The 18125-nt window shown below is 44.9% G+C and overlaps 1 protein-coding gene across 1 annotated transcript; it reads right to left on the bottom strand.

Annotated features, from left to right (window-relative positions):
* Positions 1–158: 158 nt before the first annotated feature.
* NKRF (NFKB repressing factor) lies at positions 159–13695 on the bottom strand. Its single transcript, XM_015427050.1, has 3 exons — positions 13170–13695; positions 4897–5033; positions 159–3318 (listed from the first exon to the last, which is right to left on the bottom strand). Exons 1-3 carry the CDS (start codon positions 13442–13444, stop codon positions 1358–1360), a joined length of 2373 nt encoding a protein of 790 aa, XP_015282536.1. The 5' UTR covers positions 13445–13695; the 3' UTR covers positions 159–1357.
* Positions 13696–18125: the final 4430 nt, after the last annotated feature.

The raw sequence follows: 18125 nt of genomic DNA, 5'->3' as shown, positions 1-18125 counted from the left end.
AAAGGTCTAGTTTTGAACAAGAAAAAATTATTTACATCAAAACTGAGAAATCAGAGAATACTCCACACTCAAACCACACATGCTACAAGTAACAAGAGAGAACCTTTTACTTGTTACTCTCCCCATGAGATATACAAGCACATGTACACAAAGGAAGCATAAGAAAACAAGTCATTGGAGGCTACGTAGAGAAACAAGCAAACACCCCACCCACCCCAAGAGTGACTAAAAATAAGGGTTGACTTTTAATACTTCACTGGTTAACAGGGTATGTGAAGAACTCTGCTCAAGTTGAATCTTACCATCAAGATGATTGAAGTGCATTCATTTATTTTAGAAAGCAGACACCTGATGATAAACAAAAAGCCAGAGTTGTGCATGTTCTGTACTACATACAGACAACAAGACTACTTCATGCCAAAGTATCAGGGATTCTGGATCTGGTATAAATTATGCCAAGGATGCACACTTGCTTGTGCTTGCTTATTTTGTTCCCCTTCCCCTGTCCTTCACAGGATACAGCTCGCAAACATTAAAACCTGTTTACAGCCCTGAGAGCTAGAAACTTGGGGTCTGAGGCAGTCACATTTAAGGCCCACTGATTTCATTGGGATAGGTAGGTATATCTTCCACTGAAACCAACAGGATGTCAGTTGCAGTCTTCACCACAGCACTACTTAACTTTGGCTGGCTTTTGAAGTTGGATTTTGAAAGATAAAAGCTGAAGTTCTCTGGCTTACTGATTCTGTGCTTTCTGCCAGTTTCAGGTCTCGGGTGGTGCAAGTGCAGAATGCAGTGTTGTGTAAACTGCATCAACCAACACTAATATTTTAACAATGTTGCCTTTTGAATATGCTAAAAACATTTTTACCTCTTGACTGAACCAAAAATTTAAGTAAAAAACCTGCCCTTTGCATGTCCAGAAATAAAATTCTATTTATTAATACCAACTTTACATATAATTTTTCTTCATACTGCCATCTCTTTTCATTTTTTAAAACTTTATTTTTAAAAAGGTAAAATAAAAAGACAAGGAAATTATCCTGTTCCAAAAAAATGGTGTGAAATTCCCCTCTGGCTGGACGTGTTGTTGCTATCATTACAAAACTAGTAAAATATGAAGGGAACAGATCATTTCCAACACATCATACAACAGTTAATTGCACTAATGTTATCTGGACTGCACTAAGTATGTTTGGACAGACTTTAAAGTTCTAACCTTTTTCTAATTATGTTTCAGAAATTAAATGCACAAATAAAACTTTTTTAAAAAATCCAGCCCACAACCATATGCAGCCTTCTTTCGGTTTAATGGGGAATTTGGACATCCCCCAAAGAAATACATGATGCTTAGACCTTATTTATCCTGGGGCATGATGAGTTCATAATGGCCAACTTGACCATCTTGCTTTAGCTGGTCTAACAAGTCTTCTTTGCGCCTCTTTCGGCTAACCACCAAATACCTGTCTCGGCCCTGGCCATGGGATTTACTCTTAAGACCATATTTTTGGGCTATTTGATGTATTTGCTTGCGCTCATCATTGGTCAGTTCTGTGGAGAAAGTCAGGTCAATCTTACTGTCTGAGAAGGCATAATTCTGGATGATCTGCTCAATATCTTTCTTGGTAATTTTTGACCCCCTTTCAACATCAAGCCCGAGTCCTTCTCTTTTGAACTGCTCCTTCACTGCAATCGGCTCCCGAATCCCTTCCCCACTTTTGCCCAAGCCACCACCCGTCCAGCCCATTTTCCTTAAAATCTGATTCCCTATGTTGTCTTCCTTGATCTGCTGTTTCAAAGCTTCTTCTGCAGAGCGACCACAGATCTCATTCCTTGAAATTACATCTTCAATGGTGCCTTTTTTCAGGTTGTTTACAACAGTCGGCTGGGTCTTTTTGAGGACTTTCACGGCTTCCTCTGCTGCCATGTGCTTGACAGTCTTCTTAACTCCAATTGCTTCAGCAATTAATTCATTCTCAAGCATCACCTTGCATTTCCACCGCATCCCTGTCATCCTTTCAAAGACATACTCCACAGTCATCTTGTTGAATTGAGCTGTGTCATTCAGCGTACAAACAGGATTCATAGAGTTTTCATAAACAACAAGATCCTTCAGATCTTTCTTCTTCCCAGGATCCCGTCCAGCACTGCCTACTTTCTGAACCTGGACGGTCTTGGTGGCTCCTGCATTAGACTGAGTCTTCTGAAGAATTTTTAGGGCCTCATCTGCAGCAGCATGCTTGCTGGTCTTCTTGGTGCCATAACCTTCAGCTAAAAAGTGGTCCTGCAAATAGACTTTGCAGCGCCACTGGCGGTTGGGCATTAAGGTATACTTGTATTCAATGGTCATTTTGTTAAAGGAGGCTGAGTTGTTCAGTATCCCGATAGCATCACTGGCATTTTCCGTGAGGACAAAGTTAGTCCAATGTTTAGCTGAACTGGGGCCCTGTTGTGGATCAGAATTTGGCTGCCCAGGCACGCATTCTTTCATGGCAGCAATAAAGTCATCCAACTGCTTGAGAGCCGGTGGGAATTCTGGTGACGTGCCACTCTCACACAGCACTAAATCCTCACGGGTAGTGTTCTTGAACTTCCGCTGCGCTACTTTGACTTCCACAGACTTCTGCAGCAGTATTACTGCTAGTTCTGTAGCTCGGTCCCTGGAACCGTTTTTGCTCCCAGCATACCCTGTGGTCAAATAAACATTCTGACACCTCACCTCACATGCAAAACCTTCTTTCTTGTTCTTGTTCTTGGGGAGATCACCAGGAGAAATTTCTTTCAAGGGAGAATAAATATACTCAGGATTTGTCTTGCAAGCCTGTATGGATCGCGTCAAAAGGTAAGTGTAGTTCATTTTATCGGGCCAGTTGGGATGTGCAAGGTTCTTACGCACGGCTGCTACAAGTTTGTTAATAAAACACTGCTTGGCTGTTATAACTGACTTGGGGAACGTTTCAGAGGTGGATTGGAGAACAGAGGGAGTGGCTGAAGCCGCGGCACCAGCATTTGCAGAAGTGTCTTTGCTGTTGGAAACCACGTTGGCTCCTACTTGGTTCGCTTGGCCACTGGCGTAGCCTAAACCCACTGAACTGGAAAACTGGGAATCCCCATCCTGCGTACTGAAGCTGCTGAAGACCCGATCTGCGTAGTTTTGTATCTGCTGGGTTGTTGTGATATTCTCACTGACATCCTGTGTTTGGTTTTCGGAAGGCTGTTCCTTTCCTCCATCTTTTGTATTGCTGGCTACAAAATGTATGGGCTCAAAACGAGGTCTGACACGGAATTTGGGAGGTTGCTTTCTTGGAGGCTCAGAACCTATGGAATGTAAGTTCACAACATTAAGAGAAAACTTGCATTGTGTACAGCCGCAAGGACTAGAAACTTAGGTAAGGGTGGAATTAAAAGGCAGATTCAAGATGATACATTCCATGTTTGTGTGGTGAACCTATGGACTGGAATACATGCAGCCTGGCTTAATATGGAAAGCATGTGAAACTAACTTTGCTCCTTACCTCTGCCTTTAATGTCTGTACTTATGCCATGTTCACATGATGGTAAGATTAAGACTGCCACCACAGCCACCCCCTCCCCTAATGCTGATGCATCAGTCTGGGAGATAAGGAATGGCAAAACTCTGCCCATTTATTGCCTACATTCAACTCAAATGCAAGTCAGATTGCTATGCTTGTTTAGACAACACAGTGGTGGTAAACTGAACATACTCTGCTCTGCAGTTGGTCAAAGAGAACAGCATTTTTTAAAAGTTGTCTCTGCTGACTCAGCTGATGCCCTTAAGTTTTGGGAGATGAAGTGGACACAACTTTGGTAAAATGGCAAGCACAGTATCAGTTAACTGGATATCGGGAAGTTTGTAGCTATGGATGGTGCTTATGCCCTGCCCCCAGTCTCCACGGTGACAGGTGATGTTCCTGTTCAGGAAGTAAACCAGAGGGAACTGGTTGAAGCTGTCACTTTTCAACTATATCTGCTGCAGATACCTTTGGCTAGCTGAGCTTGTAATCCATGGAGGCTTGTGGTGAGGGTTACATTGCTGCCTCCTGCCCAGGAGAAACGACCTCCCATTTTGCTGGAGTCCTCCCCGCTGATGCCGTTTAATCAATATAACTCTGCCCAAGAGGGCTGTTGACCGCTTTGAGTCTCCTGGGCCCTAGCCTCCCACTCCTGCTAGCTGTGGTGGGGCTGAAGCTGTCTATCCCACACCTGTGTATCTGAATCAAGGGAAGCCACCGTTCACACGGCACAGCCTTATAATGTGTTGGCTGCTTGGGGGAAGGAGCCAATGCCCCTAGCCTACCCCAGATTCACCACAGTTGCTTGGGTGGAAAACTGGCCCTGTGTGCTGAGCAAAATGGTCTGTGTATCACTGTTTGGCACATGTGCCAGGGGTTGCCTAATCCTGCTATACATGTTGCACGCACTCCCTTTTTTTTATCCTTAAAGGGACTGCTGAAGAGGGCAAAACAGAGCCACAGATGTAGCTGGACCAGTGCAGGTGTGTGTTGCAAAGTAGCACTGGTCTGGCCGCATGTGCAGCTCTAGAGAAAAACAAAAGAACAGCATTCATCAGGCAAGGACTGCAGCTTTCTGGCCCGTAAAAGATCACATGGGAAACGCAGACAGAAAATGTGCACCCTGCTTGATGTGGAAGTGCATCCTGACCTCTGGGTTGCCTTAGCAGGAAGCTGAACACACAGACTGATTCTCTGCCTGTTTCTTTTGGACCTGCCAGTTGTTTGGCTTGGCAGATCCTGAGGAGTACAGTCTTGCACCAGAGAAGCAGTGGCAGGAGGGAAGGAGGTGTGCATAGCTCCATTGTAGCTGCAAGCAATACAGCACTGCCTCTGTTTGGAACAGGAAGACCGATATACTCACTGCGAGGAGAGTCTTCAACAGGTGAGTGTGGCCTTTTTGTCGCCTTAGTGCTGGGCACCAACTCGAATGATGGCATCTCGCCAATGTCAATCCCTTCGGCCATCTGGAGGACTTTCTCCATAACTTGAGAGCCATATCTGAATTTAAAACAGAAGACGCTTCAGTCTGCTGTTGGGGAATACCATCCTGCCTTCATTAGGCTTTACAGCTGGATGTAGACCGTAATACATACAAAGGCATCATAGTGCCTCAAAATAGCAAATCCATACAGGGACCGTAGTTTTGGAGCTCCCATTTACACTTCTGAGGGCTGTAGGTTAGAGTCTCCAGTGATTTCATGTAACTAGCAATTGGCTCCTAGTTCAGATGGCTGGGCTCCAAACACCTGCTTTGGCTTCAAATACCTGCCCTCTTCCCCACACATGCTGTGTTATAACCTGCTGTTTAAACTCTGGTTTTCAAAAGAGGCCTTGTGGGGTCCTTTGCACAGAACTACAGTCAGGGTTCTTTGGATCTGAAGCAGCAAGCTGATCTGTTGAGTTTGGTAAATCCAAATCCACAGAATATCATCCCATGAAACCGGGTTTGATTCCCCACTCCTCCACTTGCACCTGGCTGGATGACCTTGGGCAAGCCATAGTTCTGATAAGAGCTGTTCTTGAAAAAAGAGCAGTTACTGTCAGAGCTCTCTCAGCCCCACCTACCTCACAGGGTGGCTGTTGTGGGGAGGGGAAGGGAAAGGAGTTTGTAAGCCCCTCTGAGACACCTTTGGGTAGTGAAGGGCGGGGTATAAATCCAATCTTCTTCTTCAGACATGGGCACATGCACACAGACACACAAATGGGTAGTCCAGAGCCAACCCCTAGTTTGTGACATTTCTACACTCAGCATGCAAAACAGTAAGCGCAGCACTCATTCAGAACTACTGGAAAGGGTGATAACAGCCTCTTTAATTATGTAAAACAGTTTCACACCTATAGAAATGAAGAAAACTGTGAGACCTGTTGAGTCTATTCCTAAACCTACTGATGAACTCTAATTCAGCTATTTCCCATTGGAGGCTCCCTTAACTGAAAAATGCTCAGTTAACACCAGGGTGTCCTGATAGAAGCCTGGTGAGTGGGCTGGAACAAAAAACTCTTTGACCTACCCCACAGGGTTGCTGCGAGGATGAACTCCATATATGCCACCCTTAGATACTTGGAGGAAAGCAAGGATATAATACCGGATAATACATTAATAATAAGATCCAGGGAGGTAGGCGACTGTGGGTGTCTTCTGAATATCAAAGCCTGAAAAGGTTTAGAGGCATCGAAACTTTTTAGACTAAGAGCTATACTGAGAAATGTGTGTCGGACTGGGGTCTGCCCCATTTTTTGTCTGCTGCTGGCCTGATACGGACATGCAGAAGGGGGGGGGGGGGGGGTGCCAGTCACTCGAGCTTCCTGCTGCAAGCGCCTACTAGGATCTGCAAAATGGAAACGGAGGCTCCACACACAGGGAAGGCAGGAGGGTACCGGTGAGGTCCGCAGAGGCACTCCAGGAGGGGGAGGGGAACGGGGGCTGGGTGTGTGTGTCTGGGTTCAGGGGTCCCCTGACCCACAGCATGGACACTTGTGCTCTATGCAAACTGTCCTTAAACCTGCTGGTTCAGTTTAAACTTTATACTGTCTACATCTCAATCCTGTCATTCTAGTAGCAACACTGTATTTGGCAGTAAGGGAAGGCTAGTGGTCCATTGCACAAAAATCCTACAGTAGTACTACTCAAGGAATGGGAAGAGTCCAAGGTTAGCACAGCAATCCATTCTCATTTAGTCTGTGTACTGACTGATTCACTGCACAGATATCCTGCCTTTCTTCTACCATCATGGCACTCAAGAAGGCTTTCATAGGATTCCCAGGAGGTCTCCCATCCAGGCACTGATTAGCCGTCAGTTTGCTGAGCTTCAGCAAAGTTGCTGCATCATGTGTTTTCCAATCATACCATACCCTGGGACCAATGTTCCCTCTAAGCTGTGGAGTCTTGTGAGCAAAAATTCTACTTTGTGAGCTACTGGCATTAAAGTCGTGAGCAAGCCATTTGGCTCCTGCATTAATTAGTTTGCTCTGGAGCCATCCTTCCTGAGCTGAGACAAAAATGTGTGAGCTGGAGGATAAAAAACTGTGAGCTAGCTCACTCTAACTCAGCTTAGAGGGAACACAGCCTGGGACCCTTTTTAAATTATGAAAATGGTCCCAGGATTCTGGAGCGTGAACTATCTAAGAGGCAAAATGCTTAGCTTTGAAGGGAGAAATCTTTTATTACAGGTGACATTCCTCTCCAGTAAAATAAAAAAAAATTGGTGTAGTAGTAAAACAGTGAACAAACAAGGTATAAATTAATATAGGTAAAGGTCCCCTTGCTCGAAAGCCAGTCGAATCCGACTCTAGGGTTGCGGTGCTCATCTCCGTTTCAAAGCCGAAGAGCCAGCGCTGTCCAAAGACGTTTCCGTGGTCATGTGGCCGGCATGACTAAACACCAAGGCGCACGGAACCCTGTTACCTTCCCATTGAAGTGGTACCTATTTATCTACTTGCAATTTCTTGCTTTCGAACTGCTAGGTTGGCAGGAGATAAATTAATATAGATATATACAAATGCCTAGAAATAAGTAAGGAAGACGTTCACATCTTATCTCTCTATCAAGACAAGACACATACACTGAGCTCAAACCACTCTTACTCCATCATGAAATGATAGCTGAAAAATAAGGCTATCAACCTTTTTTTTTAAATAAAAAAAGATATATTGATTTAATCACTGCTTTAGCTATGGATTCAATTTAGACATATTTGCATATTATCAAAACTATAATATAGATATCTTTTTGACACAGTGAGAGACCAAACTTGCAATTTAATAAAGAAAAGCTACTATTGACTGTTAGAAATTGGTGGTTAAGAAATGATAAATGGACACAAATCTGACATCAGGAATCACAAGACTGAGAAACATGTAAGAGAACACTTTAATCTTCCAGGACATTCAATGGGTGACCTCGAAGTAGCTGTTTTATTGCAAAGGAAGTTCAGGAACAGACTAGAAAGGGAAATTGTTGAGTTCCAAGTTATTACAACACTCAGAACAATGAAATCACCAGGACTTAATAGGGATATTGGTTTCTTATCTTACTACTTATGCTAACCTCATTCAGCCCTTACATCTGTATTCTCACCAATCCCCCAGAAGGGCCATTTTATTTTTGCTTATTTGGAATAATAGATTAGAACAATAGATTGTAATGTAACATAATGAATAGTAGAAATTGGAATGTATTTCTGTGGTCTGGGGAGATAAAGCTACACAGCCAATCTCCCCACTTCAAACAAGAAGATGCTGTAAAGTCACCTCCATGCTTGAGAGGAGATGGATGGCAGGATCTCAATTAATTACTCTCAGTATTCCACAAGTAAGGATACATCAATCCCCAGTACAAAGAACATACATTCCAATGTGGCAACAGGAAGGCGCATTATTCAGGCTACTGTATTAAATTAGTCATATTTTATTATTGATTTTTGGTACTTTTGTATTTTCTGATATTAACTTATAGTTTGTTCACAATTTGTATTTTGTAACCTTGTAACGACCCATGACCAATTACAATAAACTAAACTGAAACAATCTCCAATACTTTGACATTTATTCCCCCCCCCGAACTGAACCCAAACAAATGGTAACAACATAAACTAAGCTTATTATCCCTGTTTGATCCTTAAATCTGTTAAACATCTTCATTATGTTGTATGATAATTTACTGCTCACCCTCTATCTATATGTATGGACTGGTAATTTCCATTTTTGTTTCTATCTCTGTCTTGACTCTAACTGGCCCTTCCTGGAAACTAACCCCCCATCCCACCCTCTTTCTTCCTATATGTAATGGCTGTGGAAATTCTGTTCCACTGTATCTGAAGAAGTGTGCTTGCACATGAAAGCTGATACCTTGAATAAAACTCTGTTGTTCTTAAAGGTGCCACTGGACTATCAAACTTTTATCTAGTTAAGAAATTGACAGCTTTTCCTTCCTTTTCATTTCTGATGGGGTTTTTTGGCCTTTAAAAACCCCAAACAACTGTATCTTTTACCGGAAGCCTCAACAATTACTTTCAGCCCTTGCCAGTTAATCACTTAAAATGCTTTAGTTGATTGATCTACCAACGAAAGCTGCAGCCCTGTAAAAAGAATTCCACTGAATATATGTCACATAGCAACTAAAGAAGTTCAGTAAAATTCTCCATGTATGTAAAAAACCAAGCAACCACATCTGTTTTGCAGACTAGCAGCTGAAAAGATGGTGTGTTTCAAGCCAGTGGGTAAACCCTCTGACAGGTGTTTGTTATGCAGACTGTCCCTTCCAAGAGAGAGGGGATTTTGCAAAAAATTGATCTTTGCCTTTGGACACTTTATGACTGATTACTGTAACACTTGGTGCTGCCCTTGAAGAGTAACTTCTGCCAGTATAGAACAAAACTATGTGTCTCCTCAGGCTTACCAAGTACTTACCGTGATTCAGTGGGGGACACATACGTCTTCCCAAGACCATTCCCGCACGGATAACAGACGCGCCGCACCATGCCGTCACCAGGAAGTGACACCGGGCGACGCTCTGGCAATGGGGCCCATTGTCAGAGCGTCGCCCAGCGTCACTTCCTGGCGACGGCATGGTGCGTTACAGGGAGGAATGTTCCGGCCGGGGAGCATGTGTCCCCCACCGGATCGCGGTAAGTACTTGGGAACCCTATGTATCCTTGAGGACACTGGAAGACAGGAATATGTCCAGCCTGTGTTATATCAACTATTAACTGCTTGTGTGCTTCCATGGCCCAATTCAAGGCGCTGATATTTGCTTTAAAGCCCTTCCCAGCCTGGGCCCCACATACTGTAGGGGCGGTCTCTTCTTATATCAGCTCACAAGCCCCCTAAACGTGTTCCATCTTCAAGCAAGTGAAGATATTTCCCAGCAGTAAATGTGGACTTCACAACAGTTGAACACAACAGGCTCTGAAAGGAGTGGCCTCAAGAAATTAATGCTTACTTTTCAGAGGGATATAAAGACACCAGCTTGGATTCTAAGTAGTATGAGCAGAGTTGCACTAGATGAAGGCAATGTCTCCAGGTTCCCCCAGCCCACTGCAGGCTCCTGTCCCTTCCAAACTGCGCTCCTGCAGGTCAGTAGGCCCACGAGGAATACTATGGGGGAAACTGGGGTGTGTGTGTGTTCTGTGGCAGAAGCCAGCAACCAATGAAAGTTGCCCTCCCCTCCTCCACCAACAGCAATGCCATTCTGCTGATGGAACTGCTGAAACACCAAGGGGAAAACAACTCAGGATCCAACCCATATCTCTTTAGCCTAGCTTCTGGGCTGGGCAACCGAGTGTCCCTATGTTATTGTAAGACACTACAATTGATTCTTGCTGCACTGTTTTTACTGCTGATTTTATCTTTGGGTGTTTTATACATATACCGCTGTGAGCCACTCTGAGCCTCAGAAATGCGGCACAGAAATTAGCTCAAAAAATAAATACAAAGAAAAGGGCTCTTTCAGTAGCGGCAGGAAAGACTCTGTTGAGCTCGCTCATATATCCCTAGCAATCAGGAATCAGAAAAGAATGATGAACTGGAAAATCTCAATTGCTGTTGACACAGATGAGAAGGAGAATCAAAGAGCCCTCTGCCATCTCAAACTCCATTAGAAGGAGTCTGACAAAGCTTCTTGCTGCTCAACAGTTAAAGAGAGTGCTTTGCATGATTCTGTTCACAAGGGAGCTGATACAGGTGAACTACCTGGTGGACCTTCTTCCACAGCCATGGTGGGGCGTTTGGGGGTGGAGCCCCACCACCCATGACTCCTGCCCCACCACCTGATGATGCCAGAAACCCCCACCCCCAGTGTGCCTAGACCTGCAGTGGGGGGTGAGGCTGGGGAAAGAAAGGGAAGCTACTTCAGCTTCTGGTCAGTTTCACTCCCCAGGGATCAGCTGTTGGGTTTAACTGCTGAAAGGGGGGGGGGGTGAAAAAAGCCAATCTCTCGCCTGGGGTTGCCAATCTCCAGGCGGTGGCTGGAGATCCTCTGGCATTACATCTGATCTCCAGGTGGATTCTATGGCATTATATCTCATTGAAGTCCCTCCCCTCCCCAAACCCAATACTCCTCAGGCTCCACTCCCCAAATCTCCAGTTATTTATTATTTTAAAGTATACGCATAATGGGTGCCCCTCAAGAAAAAAATCTGCCCCACAAAACCAAAAATCCTGGCTATGGCCCTGCCTTCTGCAGTCCTTACTAGAGAAGTAAAGTTTCCAGACATTTTGAAGAAACAGCCCATTTTCTTCCTGATGGGAGGGTTGTGGGGGAAGACTTCCTTCCCTCTCAAACCTAAACTTCTTCTACTGATGTAATGACATAAATGCTTAACTTACAACTTGGATAGCATACCATTGTCTTATTTGGCATATTTATGGAATTTAACAGTAGAAATGTCTTCATTTTACATAAGAAAAACTGCAGCTATACTCAGTACTTAATAGAGAGTTGCAAACTGCTACATCCTATGATACTACAGCACATAAATCTTGATTTTTTTTTCCATTTGATAGGTAGGGAAAAATAAAAGTTGAAGGCAGAAGTCATATTCTGGAACAAACAAAAGAAAGTGTATTATTTGGGCAAGAACACTGTCATAAAAGTACAATAGGCCTACCAACACATTTGGATATTAAGTTTAAAACATCATAATACTGAAAGCACTGGACTCTTTAACAATTTATTATTATTAAACACAATATAGCATACTATTTGCTACATAATTGTTTACATTTAATCAAAAAATCTTAAATGTTTTTATGTTTATACAAAGTATTATCATTATCTAATGCTGTAGATTATCTTACATAAAATCATCCTGCTACACATTTTGAGTAATAAACTTGTCTTTCATTTCATTCATGCCAAAAAAAGGGGGGGGAGGCATTCTTTTTAACATTCCCCCAGGTTTCCCCATTTTTCCATTAGAAATATTTGGGGAATTTGAACTTTTCTCATACTATATATTTTAAGCAAGAAAAATGTTGTTTTAAGAATCATTTCACCCAACTAAAAGAGATGATATTCCCTATGAGGTTTTTTTTTTCCAGTGCTCCCCTTATATTTCCAATGTTTCTGTTCAAAAAAATCTGATTCCCCCCCCCCAATCCATTTTGAGTGAGAAGAACCTTGCAAAGGCAAGCCGCACCCAAGCAGCTATGGGATACTGGTCTCCATTATTGCAGTTATCTGGAAATGGCCTTATTGTAAAGATCCTCCTGCCAAAATATTCTGCTCTATACTCCAACCTTATCACATGGAGATGATCCATGGCAGGGTCACAAGGCCAGGAAAGCAGCCTGCATGGCAGTGATCAGTAGTACACTTTACTCCTGTACTAGGTACTCAGAGACTATCAATCAATTATCTTAACTTTTTCAACTGTTACTTCATGCTTCAGGCAAAAGTATTTGTCCATCCTGACTGATAGACTTGTATCTTTTTTGAAACTTATTTAAATATTCATTGTATATCATTATTCTTGTAGTGCTGCTATTGTTTATATTGTACTTTAAATGAACTCTTATAACATCTTGATGGTGATACAGCAGGGTAATTTTCACAAAGAAGGGCTCTACAGACCTTAAACACACCTGAATTTTGATTTTTTTTGTTTTGAAATTCAGCTAAATGTGTTTAGCTTTAAAAGTCTGCCTTGCAATTATTGTCTGATCCTATCATCATTTTGTGTGGCTTTTCACAACAGAGAGTCAGAGACCCACCATCTAGTTGGAGTTTTACTTCTTGTGTTTAATGAGGTGAAACACTGACAACAAGTTGTTGCGGGGGGGGGTTGCAGGGGGGGGGACTTCCTTTGGCTCGAATAAAGCTCTGTCCAAGACCCAGGTATCTTATTCACTGTGCAGGATCTTGCCAGATATGAACTATTGTTCATTAAACCAGAGTGGTAAGGAAACAGAATTCTGTGACTACTGAAAACAGCAGCGAGAGAAGAGGAAATAAAACGAAGGAACTGATCAAAGTTCAGTGAGGGAAGAGGGTCTCCCTCTCACTATAGATCATCTGGCGTTTTTTCCATTCTGCTCAATCCGGACATATCCACCCACACACACGACCGAAGGCAGGCCCCTGATCTGGTATGTATGAATGATTTTTTAATTGTGCGGATTGGCGTCTCCTCTCACCTGCATCCCATGAAGATGTGGTTGGTCCAGACCTGGGAGAACGACAGCAGCCTCTCGATTCTCTCGCCCGGGTAGTCCGGCAGATTGCGAAGAACGAACTGCTTGCGCAGCGCCCAGTGCCGGTCGCTCTCCTGGTACTGCCGCCACTGGTCCAGATCGGGCTGTGCCGCCGCGGAAGCCACAGCCGCCTGCCCAGGCTGCTCCAGCTGGGAAGAAGGCGGCGGCCGAGGGGACAAGAAATCGCCGCCGGGCACCGGCCACCCTCCGCCGGCCATGGGCTCGGCCGGCCTTGTTGGAGGGGGCCCAACCAGAGCCGGTACGCCAAGCAGCGGAAGGGGGCACAGGGATGCGAGTCGCGGCAGGATGCGGATCCGGCTTTAGCAACGAGCTATCCTTCGCCACACACGGGTGCCGCCGCCGCCGCCCCTTTTCACACGTGCGGCGGGCAGGTGGCCCTCGACCCCCTCCCCGGCGCGCGCCGTTCCCTCGCTGCCACAATGTAACCTTTTTTCTTGTTACACTCTGCTCACGTGGGTGGGAAAGAACGTCAAAAGCGCGCGAGATTTCCTTTAAGGAGAGCGGAAGCTCCGCATGCGCTTCCCGCAGCGCCACCTGCCGTGGAGGACTCGGCGAGCCAGGCCCTCTCCGCTAAGGCGGGGGAAACAATCCTCGATGGGCAGTCCCCGAGCCTACCCGTGCAGGAGAATGAAATGGTAACGCCCAGAAGAGACTGACGGAGCGGACTGGACCACTTACGGGATTCAGGGTCTATTTTTTTAATACTCCCCGACTTGCTCCCTCCTCCCAAAACAATCTACCCATGAAGACTTAATCTAGCGTGAGTGCTACGTTACGTGTGTTCGTTCGTTTATTTTTAAACACTGGAGGAGCATTCAAATGACATCCACCGGCGCCGTGCGGGCGCTCTAAACCGCCACGGGTCTTTGTACCTCCTCAGGGCCGTACCGCTCCATTGTGCTGCAGTCCTCAAGGGTGATGGGAGAGACTGTCTGTAACGGTTTCAGATTGCACCGCGTAGAATTGGAGACGAGGCGCGAGGAGCATATTAGGAACTCAGGGAGAGCCGGGAGGAGGCCGGGGAACCTGTCGCGGGCGGACCGCGGAGCGGGGCGCGCGGCGCCACCGGGCAAATCTCTTTAAATATGGTCTCCCCGGCCCCGCTGGAGCCAAAACCACTCCTCGGGTCTCCCAGCAACAAGGTCGCTCGCTGGGAGACGCGCGAGGAGCATATTTGGCACTCAGGAACAGCCGGGAGGAGGCCGGGGAACTTTTCGCGGGGGGACCGCAGGGGGGGACAGCTGGAGCCAAAGCCACTCCTCGTGCCTCGTCCCCCAGCGTGGTCACTGGGAGAGGAAGCGCAAGGAGCATATTTGGCACTCAGGAACGCAGGGGGAGCCGGGAGGAGGCCGGCCCACCTGAATTTATTTTCACCAGGGGAACTGAGCTCTGTACTCCATTGTAATACTAGGTTGGTAATTCTGCCTAGCGCACAGGAGTGGCCACCTAATTCTGCTTTCTCTCTTTTTTCAGTATATTTTTCCTTTATTCTCAGTCTTATATAAGGTTTCATGATGAAATATGTGGGAAAGTACTTTAAAGATAGCATTCCCTTTGAAAATCACAACCATTGTAGACTATTTACAGTTAACAAAACCCCAATGTTTAAAAATAGTATCCACAATATCCTATCCTCCAGAGCAGCAGAGACCATTCTACTGCCTCTTTCTTGTGTAGATCCACCTATGTGTAAAGGAGTGGTCTTTTATTGAATGGGACACCAGTCTTTTTTCTAATCCAATAGTGTTTACTCCAGTCCTGACATTTCCAGACCTGTGTGCTGTGGGGAATACCTGTCTGCAGAAAAAGCCCATGTGCTCCAACTATCGCCTCTCTCTAGTAAATCACTCTCCCTATTTGGGAGAAAGATTTGGGACATTTTTAAAAATTCCTTGTATGTGCTCTGGAGTGATTTTGCTTCCTTACACCACAACTCCTTCACCACCTGTCAGATGTCACTGAACCTGTGTGATTATCCTGTAATAAAAGAATAATGTTGTGGGTTTGCTGGCTGACTGTAGTCAGTGGGTCTCATCTTTCTCTATGAACGTGGCTTAAAGCAATATGTCTGATGAGAACATATGAGGAAAAAAAGGGCTCATGTTCCTCGGTGGGCACTAATTGTTAGGAGATAGTCCCCCTGAGGGCTCTGTAGAAGTAGCCATAGAGTTTGGAGGAGGTGGCCCCTCCCAGCTGAGTAGAGGTTGCAGCGGGGATGGGTGAACAGGGTTGCGTTTAGGGCAGACCAAGAGCTGTGAGTTGTCAGAGGAATCTAGGGGGGCTCTCTTGGGATCTGAAGTAGAGAACCACATGTCGGAATGCCTCTCTGCTTCCAGTTACACTTATGTGATAATTCCAGTCATGTTAGTCCATAACAACACAATAAAACCAGAGTCCACTGGCACCTTAAAGACTAACCAAATTTATTGCCGCACAAGTTTTTATATGGAGAGCATTGACTCATTAAGGTTTATGCCGGGATGAATTAAGTCAGCCTTAAGGTGCCAATTGAATCTGGGTTTATTTGCCTCTAGGCTCTACCACTGTATTTGTAATAGAGCAAATATTGTGAAAACAGCACACTCTCACTCAAAGGGAAGCAACTGAGCAAGTGCTATCCTTGGGACTTTTCACCTCTTGGAGAAGTGAAAAATGTGTAACAACACTATAACACAACTGCTGGGAGGTTCAACAAGCTTTAAAAAAAGGAAAATGTGGGAGTCAGTTTACTAACACTTCCTTGTGCCACCGCACAGAGCAGGTCATGCTTGGACACCCTGAATGAATACAACATGCAGCTTGCAGAGATTCTTCACCAATAGGTTAGCTGGAGGCTGTTCAGTGATTCTGTCAGGCTGCGTGTTTTCAGCTGTGAAATGTTAGGAGTGTATCATCTGCATCTCTGCATGATTTCAGCCTTCCAGTTGTCCCCTTCTGAGGAAATAATTTCTGAGGTAGAGATGCCGCAGGATGATCTGTCTTCTGAGGAGGATACCCATTGCACCTTTGGACTTGCTGCTTTGGGCTCACTTTGTTCCAAACAGGAGTCCAACTTAGAACAAGGACAAAAGGGAAACCCTTGGGAAGTGGAACTCCTCTGAGGGCAGGAAATGGTTACTCTCACACGTTAACTTCTCAAATATAAAAGAAGCGTATACTCATTTTACTTTAGAAATATAAACACACACATACACCTTGGAGAACTGCTTCTAGCTGCAGTAGGCCAGCATTTCCCCAAACTTGGATATCTTAGCTTGGAGACGTTTGGGGAAATACTGGCCTACTGCAGCTAGAAACAGTTCTCCAAGGTCCCAGGGAGAAGCCTTCCCAGCCCTAAAACCTTTTGATGGAGAGGTGCCAGGCTTGGAAGCTGAGAACTTTTACACCCAAACTATTTGATGTGCTTGAAAAATCATCCCCTGCCATCAAATCAGATAGTGAGATGTGGCAACTTTATGTGTTCGACTGGAGGGGGTGGTGTTAATTTGAAAGCACAGGAATTGCAGTATGGTAATCCAAAGAGCCTGCTAGATCAGATGCAAGGCCCATTTATTCCAGCATCTTGTTCTCACAGCAGCCTAATAGATCCCTCCGGAAGGACTTCATCTAGAATGTGGAGGTCACTGTTTCCCCCTTTTGTTGCCCACCCTATTAGCAATCAGAGATGTCCTTTTTTATATTTTATTTATTTATTTGGATATTTATACCCTGCTTTTCTCCCCTATCAAGATCCGAAGTGGCTGAGAGTGACTGGCCCATATATCAAGCTTCCATGGCAGAGTGGGGATTCAAACCTGGATCTTCCAGATCCTAGTCTGACACTCATAAGAAAATAAGAGAAGCCAATGTTGGATCAGGCCAATGGCCCATCTAGTCCAACAGTCTGTCACACCGTGGCCAAAAATACCAGGTGCCATCAGGAGGTATAGCAGTGGGGCCAGTACATTAGAAGCCCTCCCACTGTTGCCCCCCCCCATGCACCAAGAATACAGAGCATCACTTGCCTCATCCTGAGAGCTCCTATCTATACCTTGTGGCTAATAGCCACTGATGGACTTCTGCTCCATATACTTATCTAATTCCCTCTTAAAGCTGTCCATGTTTGTAGGCACCACCACCTTCTGTAGCTGTCCATGCTTGTAGCCACCGCCACTCTTAACCATTACATCATACTGCCTCTGAACATGGAGGTTCCATTCAGCCATCATGAATAATAGATGTCAGCAGATCTCTCCCAATGAGTTTGTCTTATTTTTTTTAATTGTGTGCCACATTTGGTGAGACTGAACACCAAAAATTGTGTTTTGTACAGAGAAGGTGATTGGCAGAGATTGAACATGGAGGCATCTCTGCCCTGACACCTTGGGGCAGGCGGGTTCAGGAAAATTAGGCTGCTCCTTCCTTAGCCACAGCTACTTCTCTCTGTGGGACTTCCTGGCTTATTACGCATGAAGCAGTTCATGGTGCCCAAAGTTCTTTTCAGGGTTCAGATCGGACCAAACTGGTTTATTAAGCACAACAGCATACCAGTCTAGCAGTAGCAAATAATCAAGTGATGTTACCTCACCTACAAGCAGTGTGGGTACCAAATGAAAGCTTTGAAGCCATTCACTTCACTGGTAGAGACCACAGGTTGGGTCTGCTTAGAGATGGCAGGGAGGAAACAGGTAGCTACGCCTAGCTTTGATCCTGATACCTTAGAGATCACAGAAACACACCTTGGATTTTGCAATGGTGCCTTTCTGAGGTTGACCTGCCTAGAGATGTCAAATTTCCAGAAATTTTGAAGCCATGGAAAAAACTTGGGGTTTTTTCAGTTTGTTTTTAGCCCCCAAGGGAAAAAACCAGAAATTTTCAGAAAAATTGAAAAAATGCAAC

The sequence above is a fragment of the Gekko japonicus genome, unplaced genomic scaffold, assembly GCF_001447785.1.
Source record: "Gekko japonicus isolate JY-2015 unplaced genomic scaffold, Gekko_japonicus_V1.1 scaffold425, whole genome shotgun sequence".
Classification (NCBI taxonomy): Eukaryota; Metazoa; Chordata; class Lepidosauria; order Squamata; family Gekkonidae; genus Gekko; species Gekko japonicus.
This window is presented reverse-complemented; position numbering and strand designations above follow the sequence as displayed.

Excerpts from the sequence above, each read along its gene's own strand:
- NKRF (XM_015427050.1), bottom strand. The coding sequence starts at position 13,444 with ATGGCCGGCGGAGGGTGGCCGGTGCCCGGCGGCGATTTCTTGTCCCCT. Across the intron at positions 5,034-13,169 it reads CACATCTTCATGGGATGCAG|ATATGGCTCTCAAGTTATGG; the intron begins GTGAGAGGAGAC and ends TTTTAAATTCAG. Across the intron at positions 3,319-4,896 it reads TGTTGAAGACTCTCCTCGCA|GTTCTGAGCCTCCAAGAAAG; the intron begins GTGAGTATATCG and ends TACATTCCATAG.